This window comes from Raphanus sativus, chromosome 3, assembly GCF_000801105.2.
Source record: "Raphanus sativus cultivar WK10039 chromosome 3, ASM80110v3, whole genome shotgun sequence".
In the NCBI taxonomy this organism is placed as follows: Eukaryota; Viridiplantae; Streptophyta; class Magnoliopsida; order Brassicales; family Brassicaceae; genus Raphanus; species Raphanus sativus.
Window position 1 is genome coordinate 10,349,248 of NC_079513.1, and position 16,032 is coordinate 10,365,279.

At 27.6% G+C, this 16,032-nt stretch overlaps 1 protein-coding gene across 1 annotated transcript; it reads left to right on the plus strand.

Annotated features, from left to right (window-relative positions):
• Positions 1-10,610: 10,610 nt before the first annotated feature.
• On the plus strand, positions 10,611-12,486 carry LOC108844443 (ADP-ribosylation factor 1-like). The gene is made up of 7 exons (XM_057005660.1): positions 10,611-10,726; positions 10,920-11,085; positions 11,176-11,246; positions 11,469-11,588; positions 11,867-11,985; positions 12,097-12,178; positions 12,270-12,486. Exons 2-7 carry the CDS (start codon positions 10,938-10,940, stop codon positions 12,273-12,275), a joined length of 546 nt encoding a protein of 181 aa, XP_056861640.1. The 5' UTR covers positions 10,611-10,726; positions 10,920-10,937; the 3' UTR covers positions 12,276-12,486.
• The last annotated feature ends 3,546 nt before the right edge of the window (positions 12,487-16,032 follow it).

The following is a 16,032-nucleotide window of genomic DNA, read 5'->3' on the forward strand; positions in this document are numbered from 1 at the left end:
TCACACATATATAAGATAGATTACAGTGTCCAGTAACTATGTTAGTGGGTTTAGTTTCGCCTCTAATATATAAGATTTCATGAGAACATGTTCTGTTTCCGAGCCATGGGGAGCACTATATCACAACGGCTCTGTTTAGTTCCATCCACAAAGAGGTTCAAGAGATGAGCCATTAGTAGCAGATATAAGAAAACCCCTTGAAGCAGAGTGTAAACTACAAGTCTCTCTGCAACATGGAAAATGGTTTTGGATAACTTTACAAGCCTAAGCCTATACATGTTTTGGGAAGACCATGCAGGGTTTGGGAGATAACTAAAACAGTTATTTTTCCAAAGATTTTGTGATGTATATAAAACTTGCTTATTAAAAACAGGCTTTTGTTTTTAGTACCAACTATTTGGGATAAGGAACACAATCGCCAGGCATCGTGTTGATCTACTGGTGGAGGCGGGTGAAGATAAATCTGTCTTTACACACCACATGAAGACCACATGGTTGAAACCTGTAAACGCATAGTTGGTGAAGGGTTTAGAATAATATGTATACATTCTACACCCATTACTTCGATTAAATCATGGAAGCAGAGACTCTACAATCCTTCATGGTGGAACACATAAATCAAGTTATTGAAGCAACATCTACGCAACACACATGTCCTACCTTTGTTCTTATATAGTGATACACGCCATTAACGATAACCGTTTAAATTAATTTATAATTCACATCCCGTCCGCAGGGCGGGCCAACCCTAGTTAAACTATATATTATACGTGAGAAATAGACTAATATATCTATCTTATTAAAACAGAAACATTCTGTTGGACCTAACATTTATTTTGTAAGTTTTTAAATTAAATACATCTTTATACTTTATAGTTAAACATACATTAAGTCACTAATGTTCATTTCTTTATACTACTATCCATGTTTCCAAACAATATACTTATTTCTTTATACTACTATCAATGTTTCCAAACAATATATTTTTTATATTATTATCAATGTTTCCAAATAATACAATAATTAATCTTAGTATTTTATATCTATCATTTTCTCTTTAAAATTTTGTAGAAACGTCATAATTTCATAAATTGCAAAATAGTGAACTTTAAAATTTCGATTATAAGATTGCAAATTATGAAACTATTACAATTTAAATCCAATTAGATTACATATCGGTCATCCATCAGTTCAATCGGTTAGTCTCGGGTTTTAGTAAATTTTTAATATAAATATTTTAAAAACATAAATTGAATTGTCAGATCTCCAGATTAACCAGTATAATCACAATCGGGTTGAATTTAAAAATACTGATTTAAATGCAAAAATATTTTAAATACACACTCTTTAAAAATAACTAAAATATTTGTTAAATTATTAGTGAAATTTTTCATCGTAAAATATTCCGCGCTTCAAAAGCGCGGGTCAAAATCTAGTATATTATACGTGAGAGATGCATGGCCGACTCTTTGTGCTTTACTGGTATTTTTGAAATATTTGATAGTGTACGGATGGTTATTGATTGGTCCCAGCGAAAGTATATCTATCTTATTAAAATTTAAAACTGAAGTACAATTTCGGTGTGTTTGGATACTTGGATAAGAGTATTAAAAATATTTGTTGTGTTTGGAAACATGGATTGTAGTCTTTTAAAAAAAATAATTTTGTTTGGAAACAAAGATAATAGTATTAAATAGAAAAAGTAATGGGCTTAAGTTATTAAATCCATTATAAAAAAATGTTGTCAATATATATAAGAAAATACAATACAAAGCCCAATTTGAAATACCAACCCAAATTATGATTTTTGTATTTCATATTAAGTTTTTAAAATATAATATATGTAATTATTTATATGATGATACGTATTAAATACTTTTAATTATATGATTACTTATATGATGGTACATATAAAATACGATTAATTATATGATGAAATTATACGATATATAATAATGACTAAGGATGGGTTTTCAGACATCCATACGGGTTTGGTTCTGATCGGTTTGCATTTCGGGTTTTCGAGGTCAAAGATTTCATTCCTATTAGGATGTTTCTAAATTTTTGTTTGAGCTTGATTCGGATCTTTGCGGGTTTGGTTTGGGTTTGGATAACCTATTTAAATTATTTTTAAAGTTTTAAATCACTATATATTTAAAATTTCTCAAAATCTATAAATAAAGTAATATATTACCTATAAATTTAAATAACATATGTCAGAATACATAAGCTTAACATATCAATTGGTTTGATTTAAAATTTTGGATACGAAATCAGTAATTATTTTAAGTATTTTTGGTGATTTGAGTATACTTTAACTATTTCAGATATTTGTTTTTGACTATCTATATATATTTTCAAGTATTTTAAACCAATTTAAAAGTATCATTCTTGATATTTTATATACATTAAATATAAAAATAATTAATATATAAGTATATAAATCTATTTTTAGATAAATTCAGGTACACGAATACTTCGGTTCAGATCCGATTCGGTTCTCTAACTAACAAAATTTTGAATAATTCGAATATTTAATCAATTTATATTCAAGTTTGGTACTATATTTACGAATTGGTATCAGTTCTGTTCCTCGGGTTCATTTTGTCAAACCCTAATAATTACATGAAAAACAAATATCATCATATTTTTTAAAATATACATCCGCGGAGGTGCAGAGATCAAAGTCTATAATCATTTATTCTAACAACAAGCCAAATAAATATGTTGATTGAAGTGCAAATAAAACAAAACTAGAGAAATACATAGTTTACCAGAGACATTCTATGTGTCGAATTTATTATAAAGAAATTTTTTATTAAAATAAATAAATTCAATAATTACAAACAAATAATATATTTCATAAAAGTGAAAAATAATATCCGCGTTTTCGAATCGCGGATTAAAATCTAGTTTTGTAGTTATAGGAAAGTGTATTTGTAGAAGTTGAAAACTTTTCGAACCATGGATTACACGTGTTGGCAGAATATATAATATAGATGTTTGAGTGGGAAAACTATTTGGTGCTTAAAAAAAAGAGTGGGAAAACTATATTATATATATATATATATATATGTGTGTGTGGTGACATATAAATTTGTCCGATGCACGTCAGCATGTACATGTGCTTATACAAATATAAGTTATATAACAAATATGTAATATTTTATAATATTATCTCAGAAGTCAGTTTTCTATGTGTCGGGCTCACGTTAATTTTCATGATAGTTAATTACACGAATACCCTTAATGAATTAATTTTAGTTATACCCAATTACTATTACTAAAAATTGTTTAATTTCCTTTTTATTAATAAATTTTAAATTATCTTTTTAATTATAGTTTATTTATTATATAAAACCATATATAATAAAAGGAAATGTCTATACAATATATTGATTTTCTATATACAAAAACCGAATTTATTTTACTTTATATTTTCCCTGAAAACATAGATTAAAAGTGAATATCTATAAATTTTCAAAATATATAGGTGTATATATATAATTTACAAACGAAAATAATTTAGATACTTTTTAAGAAAACATATTTTATAATGATTATATTTTTGATCAATGATTTAAAGAAATTAATTTCAAACAATGTAAAGTGATTATCTAATATCATATTTTTCAAATCACATGGTAAATTAAGAAAAAATATAAATTAAATATTTACCTAATTTTCATTGATAAAATTATAAAATGTATTCACAAGTCTAAATAAGTGATGATTTACCAATTATTAGGATTAGTTGTTTTATAAATATTCATAAATATACATGAATTTTCAAATATTATAAGATATGTTTATGAATGCAACTACAACATTTTCTTTGTTTCTATGTTTTAAAAATAAACTTACCAAATTTTATATGATTTATCAAATATATTTAGAAATATAAAAGGATAAATTGAACTAAATTAAGCCAAAAATAGTTATCTAATTCTAATCTTATTAAAGTAATAAAAAAACAGTTGTTCAATTTAAAATAATAGATGTGAAAACATACCCAACAGTGAAACACTGGAACTGTCCAAAATATTATGTTTGTAAGATACCTAATTAAGATGAAAACATACATATAAATACGACCTTTTGAATTTTTGGGTGTAACTACCTTATGAATTCGTAATCAATCAATGAAGTTTTGAAATATTTCCGAATTGGTTTGCTTATTCAACTCTCAATCTCTTAGCATATTAATTTATTTTATATAATTTTATCCAAATAACATATATTAAAATTTTAAAATATTAGAAGTATTTATTAATGCAATTCCAAATTTATATTTTTTTCTCAAAAAACATATATCAAATTATAAAAACGTGTATAAATATATTTAAAAATCTAATAGAAAGAACCAAACTAAATGAAATAAAAATAAAAATTTAATGTTAACTTAATTAAAAATTATCGTTTACTTTGAACTCAAATATTGAGCCCATACATGAAACGATCCAAATTACTATACATGGAATCACATATCTAATTAAGATGAGAACATAATGATACTTAATATTATTTTCCTGATATAAATTAAAATAACTTAAAAGTTATGAACAAATGTATAGATATTTATATCCATATAATGATACCTAATACAATTTTCTTTATTTATCATAAATATAAGTTATAAAATTACTTGAAAGTTATAAATAACATATGTAAATGTTTAACAATTATTATGATTTGGTTATTTTATAAGTATTTAATCTCGTGCATGAGTACGGGAGAATCACCTAGTACTATATAACTAATGATCCATGTGTTCAAGGCGGATCTAGAAAATAACGTAATATGTGGCACAATATATAAATTTATATTGTATTAAATATAATTTAATAAATTAATGTAAACTACAGCTTTTAAAGATATTAGTAGTTAATTTTTCTAAAATAAATAAATTAGAAAAAATAAAATTTGTAATTTTAAATATTAATTTTCAATAATATCATAAAATTATATATGCACATAGAAATCTCATTATAAAAATTTATTCCTTTTATATTTTTTTTGTTTCAAGCATTAAAAATAAACTTAATAATAATTGTTACAGTTAAATTTTAATAAATTATGAGTTTTATTTTGAAAAATATTTAAAAAGTGATTGAAATACTATAAGTTGGCTACTATTTTTCAAAATACTTTCAATCAAAAAATATCTTAGCATTTGAGTTTTACATTATTGCTTATGATTTAGTATTTAAGGGGAGAGATAAATTTCTTAAATTTTTGTAAATTATTTAAGAGAGTTAGTTTAGTCATTTTCATCAAAAAATTAAATTATGTACGGAAATAGCCATCTTTTAAAAGTAAATTTGAAAAAATAGCATCAAGTTTATGGTAAATTAGAATTTCTCATTTAAAAAAAATAAATAAATAAAACAGTTATAAAAAGAATAATTTTAGATAGTAACATCAAAATAAAATATTTTATAGAATCTAATCTGTTAAAACTGAAGTACAATTAAGAATTAACTCTTATTTTATCTCTAATATTACAAGTCACTGCCACTAATCTAAACCATAATTAATATATATAGATAACCGTAAGAATCTATTGAAATCAAGAATCTATCATTATGTCTTGCGAAGCTTTAACATAATTGATATATACGTTAATAGAAAGAGAAATTAGCTTCTCTACCAAAGAACTTTACCATATTTAATTATCTACCAAAATTCACTATATGCAAACTGTATATAATTATTTATTACTCTGTTACCCCTATATCTACACCTTTAAACATTAAGTCGAATATGAAGACAAAATCTATATTGATTAATTAAGATCTCATATGTTGTCAGCAAATCTTCTCATGTCAGACCAAATGTAGAACTCTCACATATCAATTTAAAATCTTCATTTCCCATTTTCTTTCGTCTTTACTATTCTCTTTGTTTTATTTCTTTGTCCCTAAAAATTACAATCATCTTATCAAGAAAATTGAGAACAGCAATGGGCGACCACCACACTGCCTCATCTCAAAGAGTTTTTTTATTATGATATCTTGCAAGATCTCTACTTTCTTCTTTACCAGGTTTTACAGCCTATTACCTCATCTCCCTCTTATTTTTTGTGCTATTCTTGAAGTTTAGCTTAATGAAAAAATCATATTTATTTTTTTCTCAGTTGCTTCTGTTTATAGATTTATAATTAAAAACCAGACCTGTAAGTGCTTGAAAAAAAAAGAAGTTAATCAGTTTAGAAAAAAATAGAGAACATGCTAAAAGCAAAGATGATGCTTCTAGTACTTATTTAAGAAGCTTCATCGCAAAAATAGATAATGCTCAATCTTATGGAAACAATCAGACCTCAGATCACCAACTGAAACCGAGATGATGATAAAAATAAGGATATTTTTTTCACTTACACGGGTTATAAATAGTAAAACTGTAATGCAGATTATGTTAGACGGCTACAATAATACTTTGGTACTGTCACAAACCACAGTAGATGGTTAAATAATTTACTAGCCAAGGTTTTTAAAGTTTATAGCTGGCTAACAATATTTGATAATCATGGTTGTAAATAATTAAAAAAATTCTAGTCCATTAGAAATCTCATTGTAATGTAAATTATGTTAGACGGCTATAATAATATTTGGTATTGTCACAAATCACAACAGATGGTTAAATAATTTATTAGCCATGGGGTCAAACCAATTGTCCGGTTAATATTTTCAGGTGACAACCAATGCGAAAATTATCCGGCTAAAGTACACGTAATAACTTTACCTCAACAAATGGTTAAATAATTTATTAGCCATGAGGACAAGTTATCCGGTTAACAAGTTACATAAATGTATAAGAAATCCGTTTTCTAGATAATTTGTTTACATTTACGTGGAGGTGTAGAGGTAAGATTGAGAATAAGTGTGTTGGTATAAGGGTTTAGATAACCACAACAATATTTACAGCATTGTTGGTATAAGAGAATAAATGTGCTGGTATAGGGTTGGGAAATCAGTATTGTTGAAGCATTAGACGTACACGCAATATAGGATCAAACCAATTGCCCGGTTAATATTTACAGGTGACAGCCAATGCAAAAATTATCAGGCTAAAGCATACGTAATAACTTTACCGGTAAGTGAAAAATGCGAAGTTAACCGGTTATAAAAATACCTAATTATTTAATTAATATTTTTTTGTATAACTTGTTTACACTGACGTTCAGCTATTGAGGTATAGTGGCGAATAAGAGTATATGGTTTAGGGTATAATAATTAATATTTTTAATCAAGTAATATGTTTACAGGGGTAAGAGTTAAGATTTTAGTGTTTACTTTTTACCCTTTGGGTTCCCGGATCCCTATTGGGTTTAGGGTTTAGCATTTTGTGTTTATAATGTAGGTTTAGGGTTTAGATGTGTCCACTCTTTCTGCTTGACATTGTTGAAGCATTGGACGTACCTGCAATATAGGGTCAAACCAATTTTCCGGTTAATATTTACAGGTGACAGCCAATGCAAAAACTATCCGGGTAAAGCATACGTAATAACCTTACCGCTAAGTGAAAAAAAAGAGGTTAGCCAGTTATGAAAATAACTGACTGTTTAATAAATAATTTTTCTGTATAACTTGTTTACACCGACATTCAGCTGTTGGTGTACAGTTGTGAATAAGAGTATATGGTTTAGGGTATAATAATTCATATTTTTAAACAAGTAATATGTTTACAGGGGGTAAGGATTAAGTTTTTAGTGTTTACTCTTTATTCTTTGGGTTCCGGAGTCCCTATTATGTTTAGAGTTTAGCATTTTATGTTTAGAGTTTAGCATTTTATGTTTAGGGTTTATGTTTAGGTTTAGGGTTTAGATTTAAATGTGTCAACTCTTTCTACTTGACATTGTTGAAGCATTAGACGTACCCGCAATATAGGGTCAAACCATTTGTCCGCTTAATATTTACAGGTGACAGCCAATTCAAAATTATCCGGCTAAATTATACGTAATAACTTTACCGCGCGCTAAGTTTAAATGCGAGATTAGCCGGTTATGAAAATACCTAACTGTTTAATAAATATTTTTTTTTGTATAACTTGTTTACACTGACGTTCAGCTGTTGGGGTACGGTTGTGAATAAGAGTATATGATTTAGGTATAATAATTTATATTTTTAATCAGTAATATGTTTACGGAGGTAAGGGTTAAGATTTTATTGTTTAATTTTTATCATTTAGGTTTCGGGGTTTTTATTGGGTTTAGGGTTTATTGACATAGTTTCATTGTAACCAAATAGTAAAGTTCAGATTTTCGGTGTAAACGTTAGGTTCTTATGTGAGAAGTGATTTTTTAATCTAAAATATTTTTAAAAATGATATCAGCTCATCAGCAAAAAAAATTATCTAATTAACAAAAATTTTTTTTAAATTTTTTAAGAATCAAAGTATTAATTTGATCGAAAATGTAAATTTTATTTTTTCATACAATATTGTTTAAATAATTTTCATATAAATTCACCATGCGCAAGGTTATTTTTTAATAATTTATTGTTGTAGGATGTGGTAAAATATTTAGCAACCCACCAAACGAAAAGTTTACTATAAATGTTGATATCGAGTTTTATTTTGATGTATATTATGTAAAACTAATGGCATATTGTGTATTTAATCTAGTAATAGATGGATATTAAATTTAGGAGTGTGAGAGTGATTCTTGAGCTACCACCTCAGCAAAAATGGTATTTTGTTAATAAAATACACATTAATGGTTATTTCTTTAATTGATAAAATACACATTAAAAGTTATTTCTGTAAAAATGTTTAATTTTTTATATTTCGGGTAATTTTTGAAGGTAATTTTTGAAGGCTCGAATATTTCGGGTTGTAGGAAGTGACTTTAACTTTAATTTTTACCTACAACTTTTAAAATTACCAGTAATGTTTTATATTGGTTTTTAAAGTTACAACGAAAAATAGAAAAAATGGCTGTAACAACCTTATTTTATAAAACTCCATTTTTTTTGTAGGAAATATATTGCTATAGCAATAAATTTTAAAGTTACATCACTTACATCTAAATTAATAAAAATTATATCCTAAATCCTACAGTAAATTTTCCACTGTTACAACTGAACCAATCACCTCCAAAATTTCATAGTCCGTTTGATTCTATAAAAATTAGTTAAACGGGTAAATCATTATTACCACTAATTAAATAATCTTTGTACGTAATTGATTCAGACACAAGGACAGGCCAACTCGAGATCATTGAATTGAATGGATATAATTCATCCTTATAAAATGCTCAAATGGTAACCGTTAGGCCTCGACATTTTACCTGGATCCGAAGACCTGACCCGAAACTGACCCGATCAAATTACCCTATAGGGTTTTGTTGTATAGGACCCGGCCGCGGGTCTTGGACCCGACCCAAACTCAAAAAATGATGGATACCCAAATTAATTATGTAAATTAAATAAAATGAATCGAGAGGGAGTCGAAGATGAGTTATTTGTCTACAGAGCAAGGGAGTCAACCAATAGGAGACAACCAATTATTGTTGTATCTCGGATAGTTTAATATTTATACACATTTTAATATAATAAAAACACAAATTTTGAATATTTTTGGACATATAAATATTTCAGATTTTTTTTTTTGTATTTTTAGGTATTTTTTAGGTCGAACCTGAACCGAATAAATTCTAGTTACCCGAATGAATTCAACTATCTAAAACCCAACCCGACCCGGATCTGGTATGATCTGTACCGCCCTGAAACCGAGAATTTGAAATTACCCTATCGGATCCTAAACTCATAGACCCGAAAGACTCAGATCTAAAAGGATTTGATCCGAACCTGACCCGTTGACCCGAATGCCCAGGGCCAGTAATCGTAAAGAAAACTTTCATGCAGTGTTTTTAAAAATGGATCGGACCGGCCGGTCGAACCGGTCCGACCGTGACTCGCTGAAGAAGCTGAGTCCGGTTCGGTTTAAGACCCGGATTTGAGAAAAACCGGTAAAACCGGTGATCCGGGTCAATTTTAAAACCCGGTTCTTAAAAATTAACATATAATTAAGTATTTTCTATTATTACTAGCTAAAATTTTAATATTTAATAATTAATGTTCAACTATTAGTATTTAATTGTTTTTTTATTTTCTTAAGAAATAATGTAGAAAAACGATTTTTGACTCTCATATACTATATATACTATATTTATTTTGCCATATCCATAAAATTTGAGATGTTAATTGTAAAAATAAATAAAGATGAGGACTGTAACCGTAAATCATTTGCTTTTTTTTTTCAATTCACTTCACATAGTATTCACATCTTAGATTTATGTTTGTTGTTTATTTTTAGTAAATAAAAAAATAGAGAGTGTATTATATGTAGATATATAATTATATTTTTTTTTTCATAAATAGAAAACCCAGTTCGACCGATTAAATTTGTCTAACCAGTCAACCAGTAACTACACCAATTCGATATCCGGTTAGGTTTTCAAAACATTTTTCATGCTAATTCAAATAGGCGAGTGAATACGCTTAACTTCTTGGTCCAGCCCAATGGGCCTGGCCTATCTAAGAAGGTGAGATTATTCTAATATTGCAATAATTGGCCCGAGCTGTATAGTATATGTTTTCTAATTAACATATATTCGACGTATTTTTAACGCGTAGTGGGTTATATAAGTGTCGCAGAAAAATAATACATCATCGTGAAACGTTGAAAGGCCATCAGAGCTAAGATCTCCTGCGGCGTTGTTTCTTCGGTACGTTTATTGCTTCTCCACCGCTCTCGCCTCATCGATTCGTCTATCTAAGTGCAGTTCTGTTTCATGCGTTGTTCATGGCTCTGTCATTTTTTTCAGATCTGTTGTGTTATCTTGATATTACTAGTTTCTAGATCGAACTATCGATGAGATCCGATTGAATTGATCAATTCTTTTTTGAGGGTGTGAATAGGTTTGGAAAAAAAAAAGGATGGGGTTGTCATTTGGGAAACTGTTCAGCAAGCTGTTTGCGAAGAAAGAGATGCGTATTCTGATGGTTGGTCTTGATGCTGCTGGTAAGACTACCATCCTCTACAAGCTCAAACTTGGTGAGATCGTCACCACTATCCCTACCATTGGTAAGTTAACTCCCATCCTCTATCTAACTTCTTCTTGTGATCTCTTGTTAAAATGTTCTTTTTGTAACCGTTATTGTTTTGTTTTTGAAGGTTTCAATGTTGAAACTGTGGAATACAAGAACATCAGCTTTACCGTCTGGGATGTCGGGGGTCAGGACAAGGTATCCTCTCTTCTCATAACACAGATTACTCTTTATAAGCTAAATCAAATCAGCCGGAAAATATCGAGCATACTTTGATTCTTTCTCAAAGAAGTGTCGTTTTCTGGTTCTGGCTGACATTTCCCAGATTAATGGACCATGCTATTTCATTTTGAGTTGTGCTGGCTTGTAGAATTGTTGTTATCAAACTCTTTACTAATGGTTTCTTTCTTGCTCATCCAGATCCGTCCATTGTGGAGACACTACTTCCAGAACACACAGGGACTTATCTTTGTTGTGGACAGCAACGATCGCGACCGTGTTGTTGAAGCCAGGGACGAGCTTCACAGGATGTTGAACGAGGTAATATTACATAAGAATCAGTAGATCCACAAATGGTTTCATTAATAATAAAATAAGATTCCGTTGTCAATATACAGATTTTCGAGAAAATAAACTATTACATGATCGGATATATGTGCCATATATTAAAAATGATACAAAATGAAATATGGATTAAACGTATTTTATAAAATAAAGTCGTGTTCGCTAATGGAAACTAAATCCGTTATTTTCCTTCTCGTTCGATCTATATAACACCATTTGGTTTTGACTTTGTTATTGTTTTTTTTTCTGTGCAGGATGAGTTGAGGGATGCAGTTCTGCTTGTCTTTGCTAACAAACAAGATCTTCCCAACGCAATGAACGCTGCTGAGATTACTGACAAGCTTGGCCTTCACTCTCTCCGCCAACGACACTGGTTAGCCAAAACACATAACTCTAGCTCTCTCAGGCCCAGACATAAGCTTCTTTTTTTTTGGTCAAATCCCAGACATGAGCTTATATTATGATATCATTGTAATAATGACAGGTACATTCAGAGCACATGTGCCACCTCTGGAGAAGGACTCTACGAGGGACTTGACTGGCTCTCCAACAACATCGCAAACAAGGTATCTTCTAGTTGCCTCTTTTGACCGACTCCAACTTCCATATAATCATCTTGGGAGTCTGAGACACACTTTTTTAACTTATGATGTGCAGGCATAGAAACATGGTAGCAGGATTCCTCTTCACTTGTTTTCTCATACCTTCTTCTTCTTCTTCTTCTTCAATTCTCAGTCTCAAAACTGAAAACCATATCATACTTTGTACTTTCATTTAACAACACTATGTTTCTTTGTTTTTGTTTTTGTTCTTCCTTAGTTGTAAAAAAAAACCTTTTGTTTCTTCTTTTTAACCGGATCTTGACTTTTGGTTATTCAAATTTGCACCTAGAATCTAACATTATACAAAATAATTAATGAAACAGACATCAAATCTACATTTACGCAGAGTGGGCTTATAGCTTATAGAAGTCCAAATTAATCGATTTCGATTTCAAATCTACATTGTTTCTTGAAAACTATTCTAGTCCATCGTTCTAATATATGAAATTTTAACCACACTGAACATGGTTGAGTGGTAAACAATGTAGATTTGAAATCGATTTCAAATATGTTTGTTTGTGTGGTCATGCAATATGAGTATATAATTTCCATTAGTTGATTTGGTTTCAAGCTATCGGATACCTCTGTATAAGTTGTTTTAGAGTTTAATAAATATTTAATTTTGTATATTTTACAAAAAACATTATTAAATATCTAACTAATCACATTCTAACCAATAAAATTTTATAGAATAAAAAATCATATTACATAAAAATTAATAGATTTTATATCAAAAAGCAAAATATGACATAATTTGAAACAAAAATATTTTTCTAAAACCTCATCCATTAACAGACAAAGGGAGTATACAGATATCCAAATATTCAATGTTATTACTATGCATCTTACTTAGGATGCATGTATTTGATCTCTTTTAAGACAACACTAGGTTAAGACCCGTGCCTTACACGGGGTGAGATCAAAATTACATTAACAAATAATAATATTTTTTTTATAAAAATGGTTTGTAAATAGAGGTGTTCAATACGGTAAAACCTGACCAATTAAAATCGTACTAAAATTAAGAGAATTATTTGGATTTGATATAATCAAATAAACCGAATGGATGTTATTTTAAAAAAAAATCACGGTATATAAACCAAAACCGGACCAAAATCCGGATTAAACAAAACTATATGTAAGTAAAATTTGATTTAATAATTGCAAAATTAACATAAATAAACATGCATTGTAAATTGTTAAAAGTGTTTTATTTTTGTATGTGTAATTGACTGTGCCGGTCAAATTTTTTTGATGTCCTAAGCAAAATTTTAATAAATTACATTTTTTATGTTTTTTATCTAATAACATATATAAAATATCATTCACATTAAAATTATAATATAAATAAATTTGTTTACCAGCTTTTAAGTCTATCACTACAAAAAAACTTTAAAAAATAAATATATCATATATTTGCGAAACTTAAAGTTAGAAATCTAACTAAATCTACAATAGAAAAAGTCATATATTATTAAACCATATCATGATGGTCTTTTCGTGCTTTCACTTTTAAAATAATTTCATAAAGTTTACTCCGTATGTATTGTTTGGTTATGATACTATATATAACTAGGTGTCTTGCCCGCACATGCGGGCATAATCATTTTACTAATAATTATTAATGTATGTATTATGATTTAAATATCAGAATAACTAATTCTCTATATTCTTAATCATTTTAGTTTTCTTCTCTTTTTATTTCAGTTTACGTCTCATTAACACAAAGGAAAACTATAAAACTATGAGATCATAAGAGCATAATTACATATCAATTTGCTCAAAAAAATTACATATCAAATATTCCACACAATAAAGTAAAGTAAGAATGTGAGTTTTTGTTTATCTTAATCTATTTTGTATTTTTGAACCAGAAACATGTATTAAATTACCAAAAAACACTAAAACATAAAAAAAATAAGAACAAAGTAAATAAAAAACTAAAGTTCGATAATAATTTAGAAGAAAACTTAAAAAAAAAACAAATTGAGATAACGACAATATTTCATTGGTTTACTTGATCAATATGTATATTGACTTATCTTAATATTTCATAAGTTTTCGTTTTATTATTAAAGTTAATTTCTGGTTAATTATATATCAATAATTCTAATTATTCATTAAAAGTATACCTACTTTAGCCGTTTAGAAACTAAATCATTAAACACATGTTCATAACATGATTACATATGCTACTTTAAACTAAATATTAAATCATATTATCTTATATATTACAATAAAACATACACGTGAAATAACTACCAAATAATTCAGAATACCTAATTCATAATTCCAAACTCCATGTAACAAAACTGAGTTGCTCTTAGTCTTTCAAGCTCAAAGAAAGAAGATAACATAGAACTTCAACTAAAAATATAAAAAACTATAATCGAGACCACTTGGAATGAATGGGAAAAATAAAACTATAGAGTTTAAAAATCTTACATCATATGAAAATAAGAGTTGGTCCTAAACTATTTTAAATAATTATAATTGTATTTTTAATTAGAAATTTAGAAAAAATAGTTATATTATTTAAATTAATAAATTAATGATCTAAACTAAAAACTAATAAGTTAAAATATTATATTCATAATTTCAATTAGAATAGAATTTTCGAATATTTTTATTATTTAAATTAACAAATTAATTAGAAATTTTGAAATATTTATATTGTCTGAATTAATAAATTGATGATTAATCTAAAAACTAATAAGAATATAACAAATAAGCAAAATTAGCTAAAATCATGGAGAAAATGAATTCAAATTAATTATAATCATAATTTCAATTAAAATTCCGAAATATTTATATTATTTAAATTAATAAATTAATTGTTTGAAACATTTATTTATCTAAACTAATAAGTTGATGATCTAATCTAAAAACTAATAAGAATATGACAAATAAGCAAAATTAGCTAAATTCATAAAGAAGATGACAAATCAGCAAAATCACTTCATAAATAATAGTATAGATAGTAGATTTAGCTTCTTTGTTAAAGAGAGAAAAAATAATGTAGGCGAGAATATTAAATCAATTTACATATAAACATAGTTTGAAATGTATATTCGTGTGGAGCAGAACCTTTTGGTGGCATAATATGTAAATAATCTAGTAATTAAAGGGTATTTCTTTAATGAATATTTATAAATAATCACTACATGATGTATGTAAAAAATGCAGAGTATTTTTTCAAAGGAGAAATATAATCTTAACCTTGTTCTTTCACATGGACTTGAAAAATTTCAAATCATAAAATTTTATCTAAACCCGTTATTGTAAATACTAAAATTTGAAAATGTATTTAGAAGAGATTGTAACTTGGAATGCATTTTTAGTCAGGTAATAGACTTGTTTATATAGTAGAACTCTATAAAACATATATTCCTAACCTTGATCTTTTACGTGGATTTGAAAGGCTTCAAATCGTAAAATCCTATCAAAATCCGCTATTGTAAATACTAAAATTTCAAAATGATTTTTTTAGAGAGGATTGTAACTTGGAATGCATTTTTGGTCTTGGTATACACTTGTTTATATAGTAGAAGAGAAATACTTGGGTTCACTCCTAAAGTGAACCTAACGAAATCCTATTGATTGGGTGAACCTAAAGGTTCACTCTAGGGGTGAACCTAAGAATTCATAGTAGAGAGAAATATTTGGGTTCATCCCTAGAGTGAACCTTTAGAGGTTCATCCGACCAATAGGATTTCATTATTTTATATTCATTATCTTTTAAAAAAGGAAACAAAATATAGTCAAATTTTATTATGTTTTTAAAATAAAAAATAAATAGAAAACAATGGTAGTCGCAA

What these genes read in the sequence shown, in the direction of transcription:
- LOC108844443 (XM_057005660.1), top strand. Translation starts at nt 10,938, where the DNA reads ATGGGGTTGTCATTTGGGAAACTGTTCAGCAAGCTGTTTGCGAAGAAA. An exon ending in ATGTCGGGGGTCAGGACAAG is followed by an intron (nt 11,247 to 11,468) that starts GTATCCTCTCTT and finishes TTGCTCATCCAG; the next exon opens with ATCCGTCCATTGTGGAGACA. An exon ending in TCTCTCCGCCAACGACACTG is followed by an intron (nt 11,986 to 12,096) that starts GTTAGCCAAAAC and finishes TAATAATGACAG; the next exon opens with GTACATTCAGAGCACATGTG.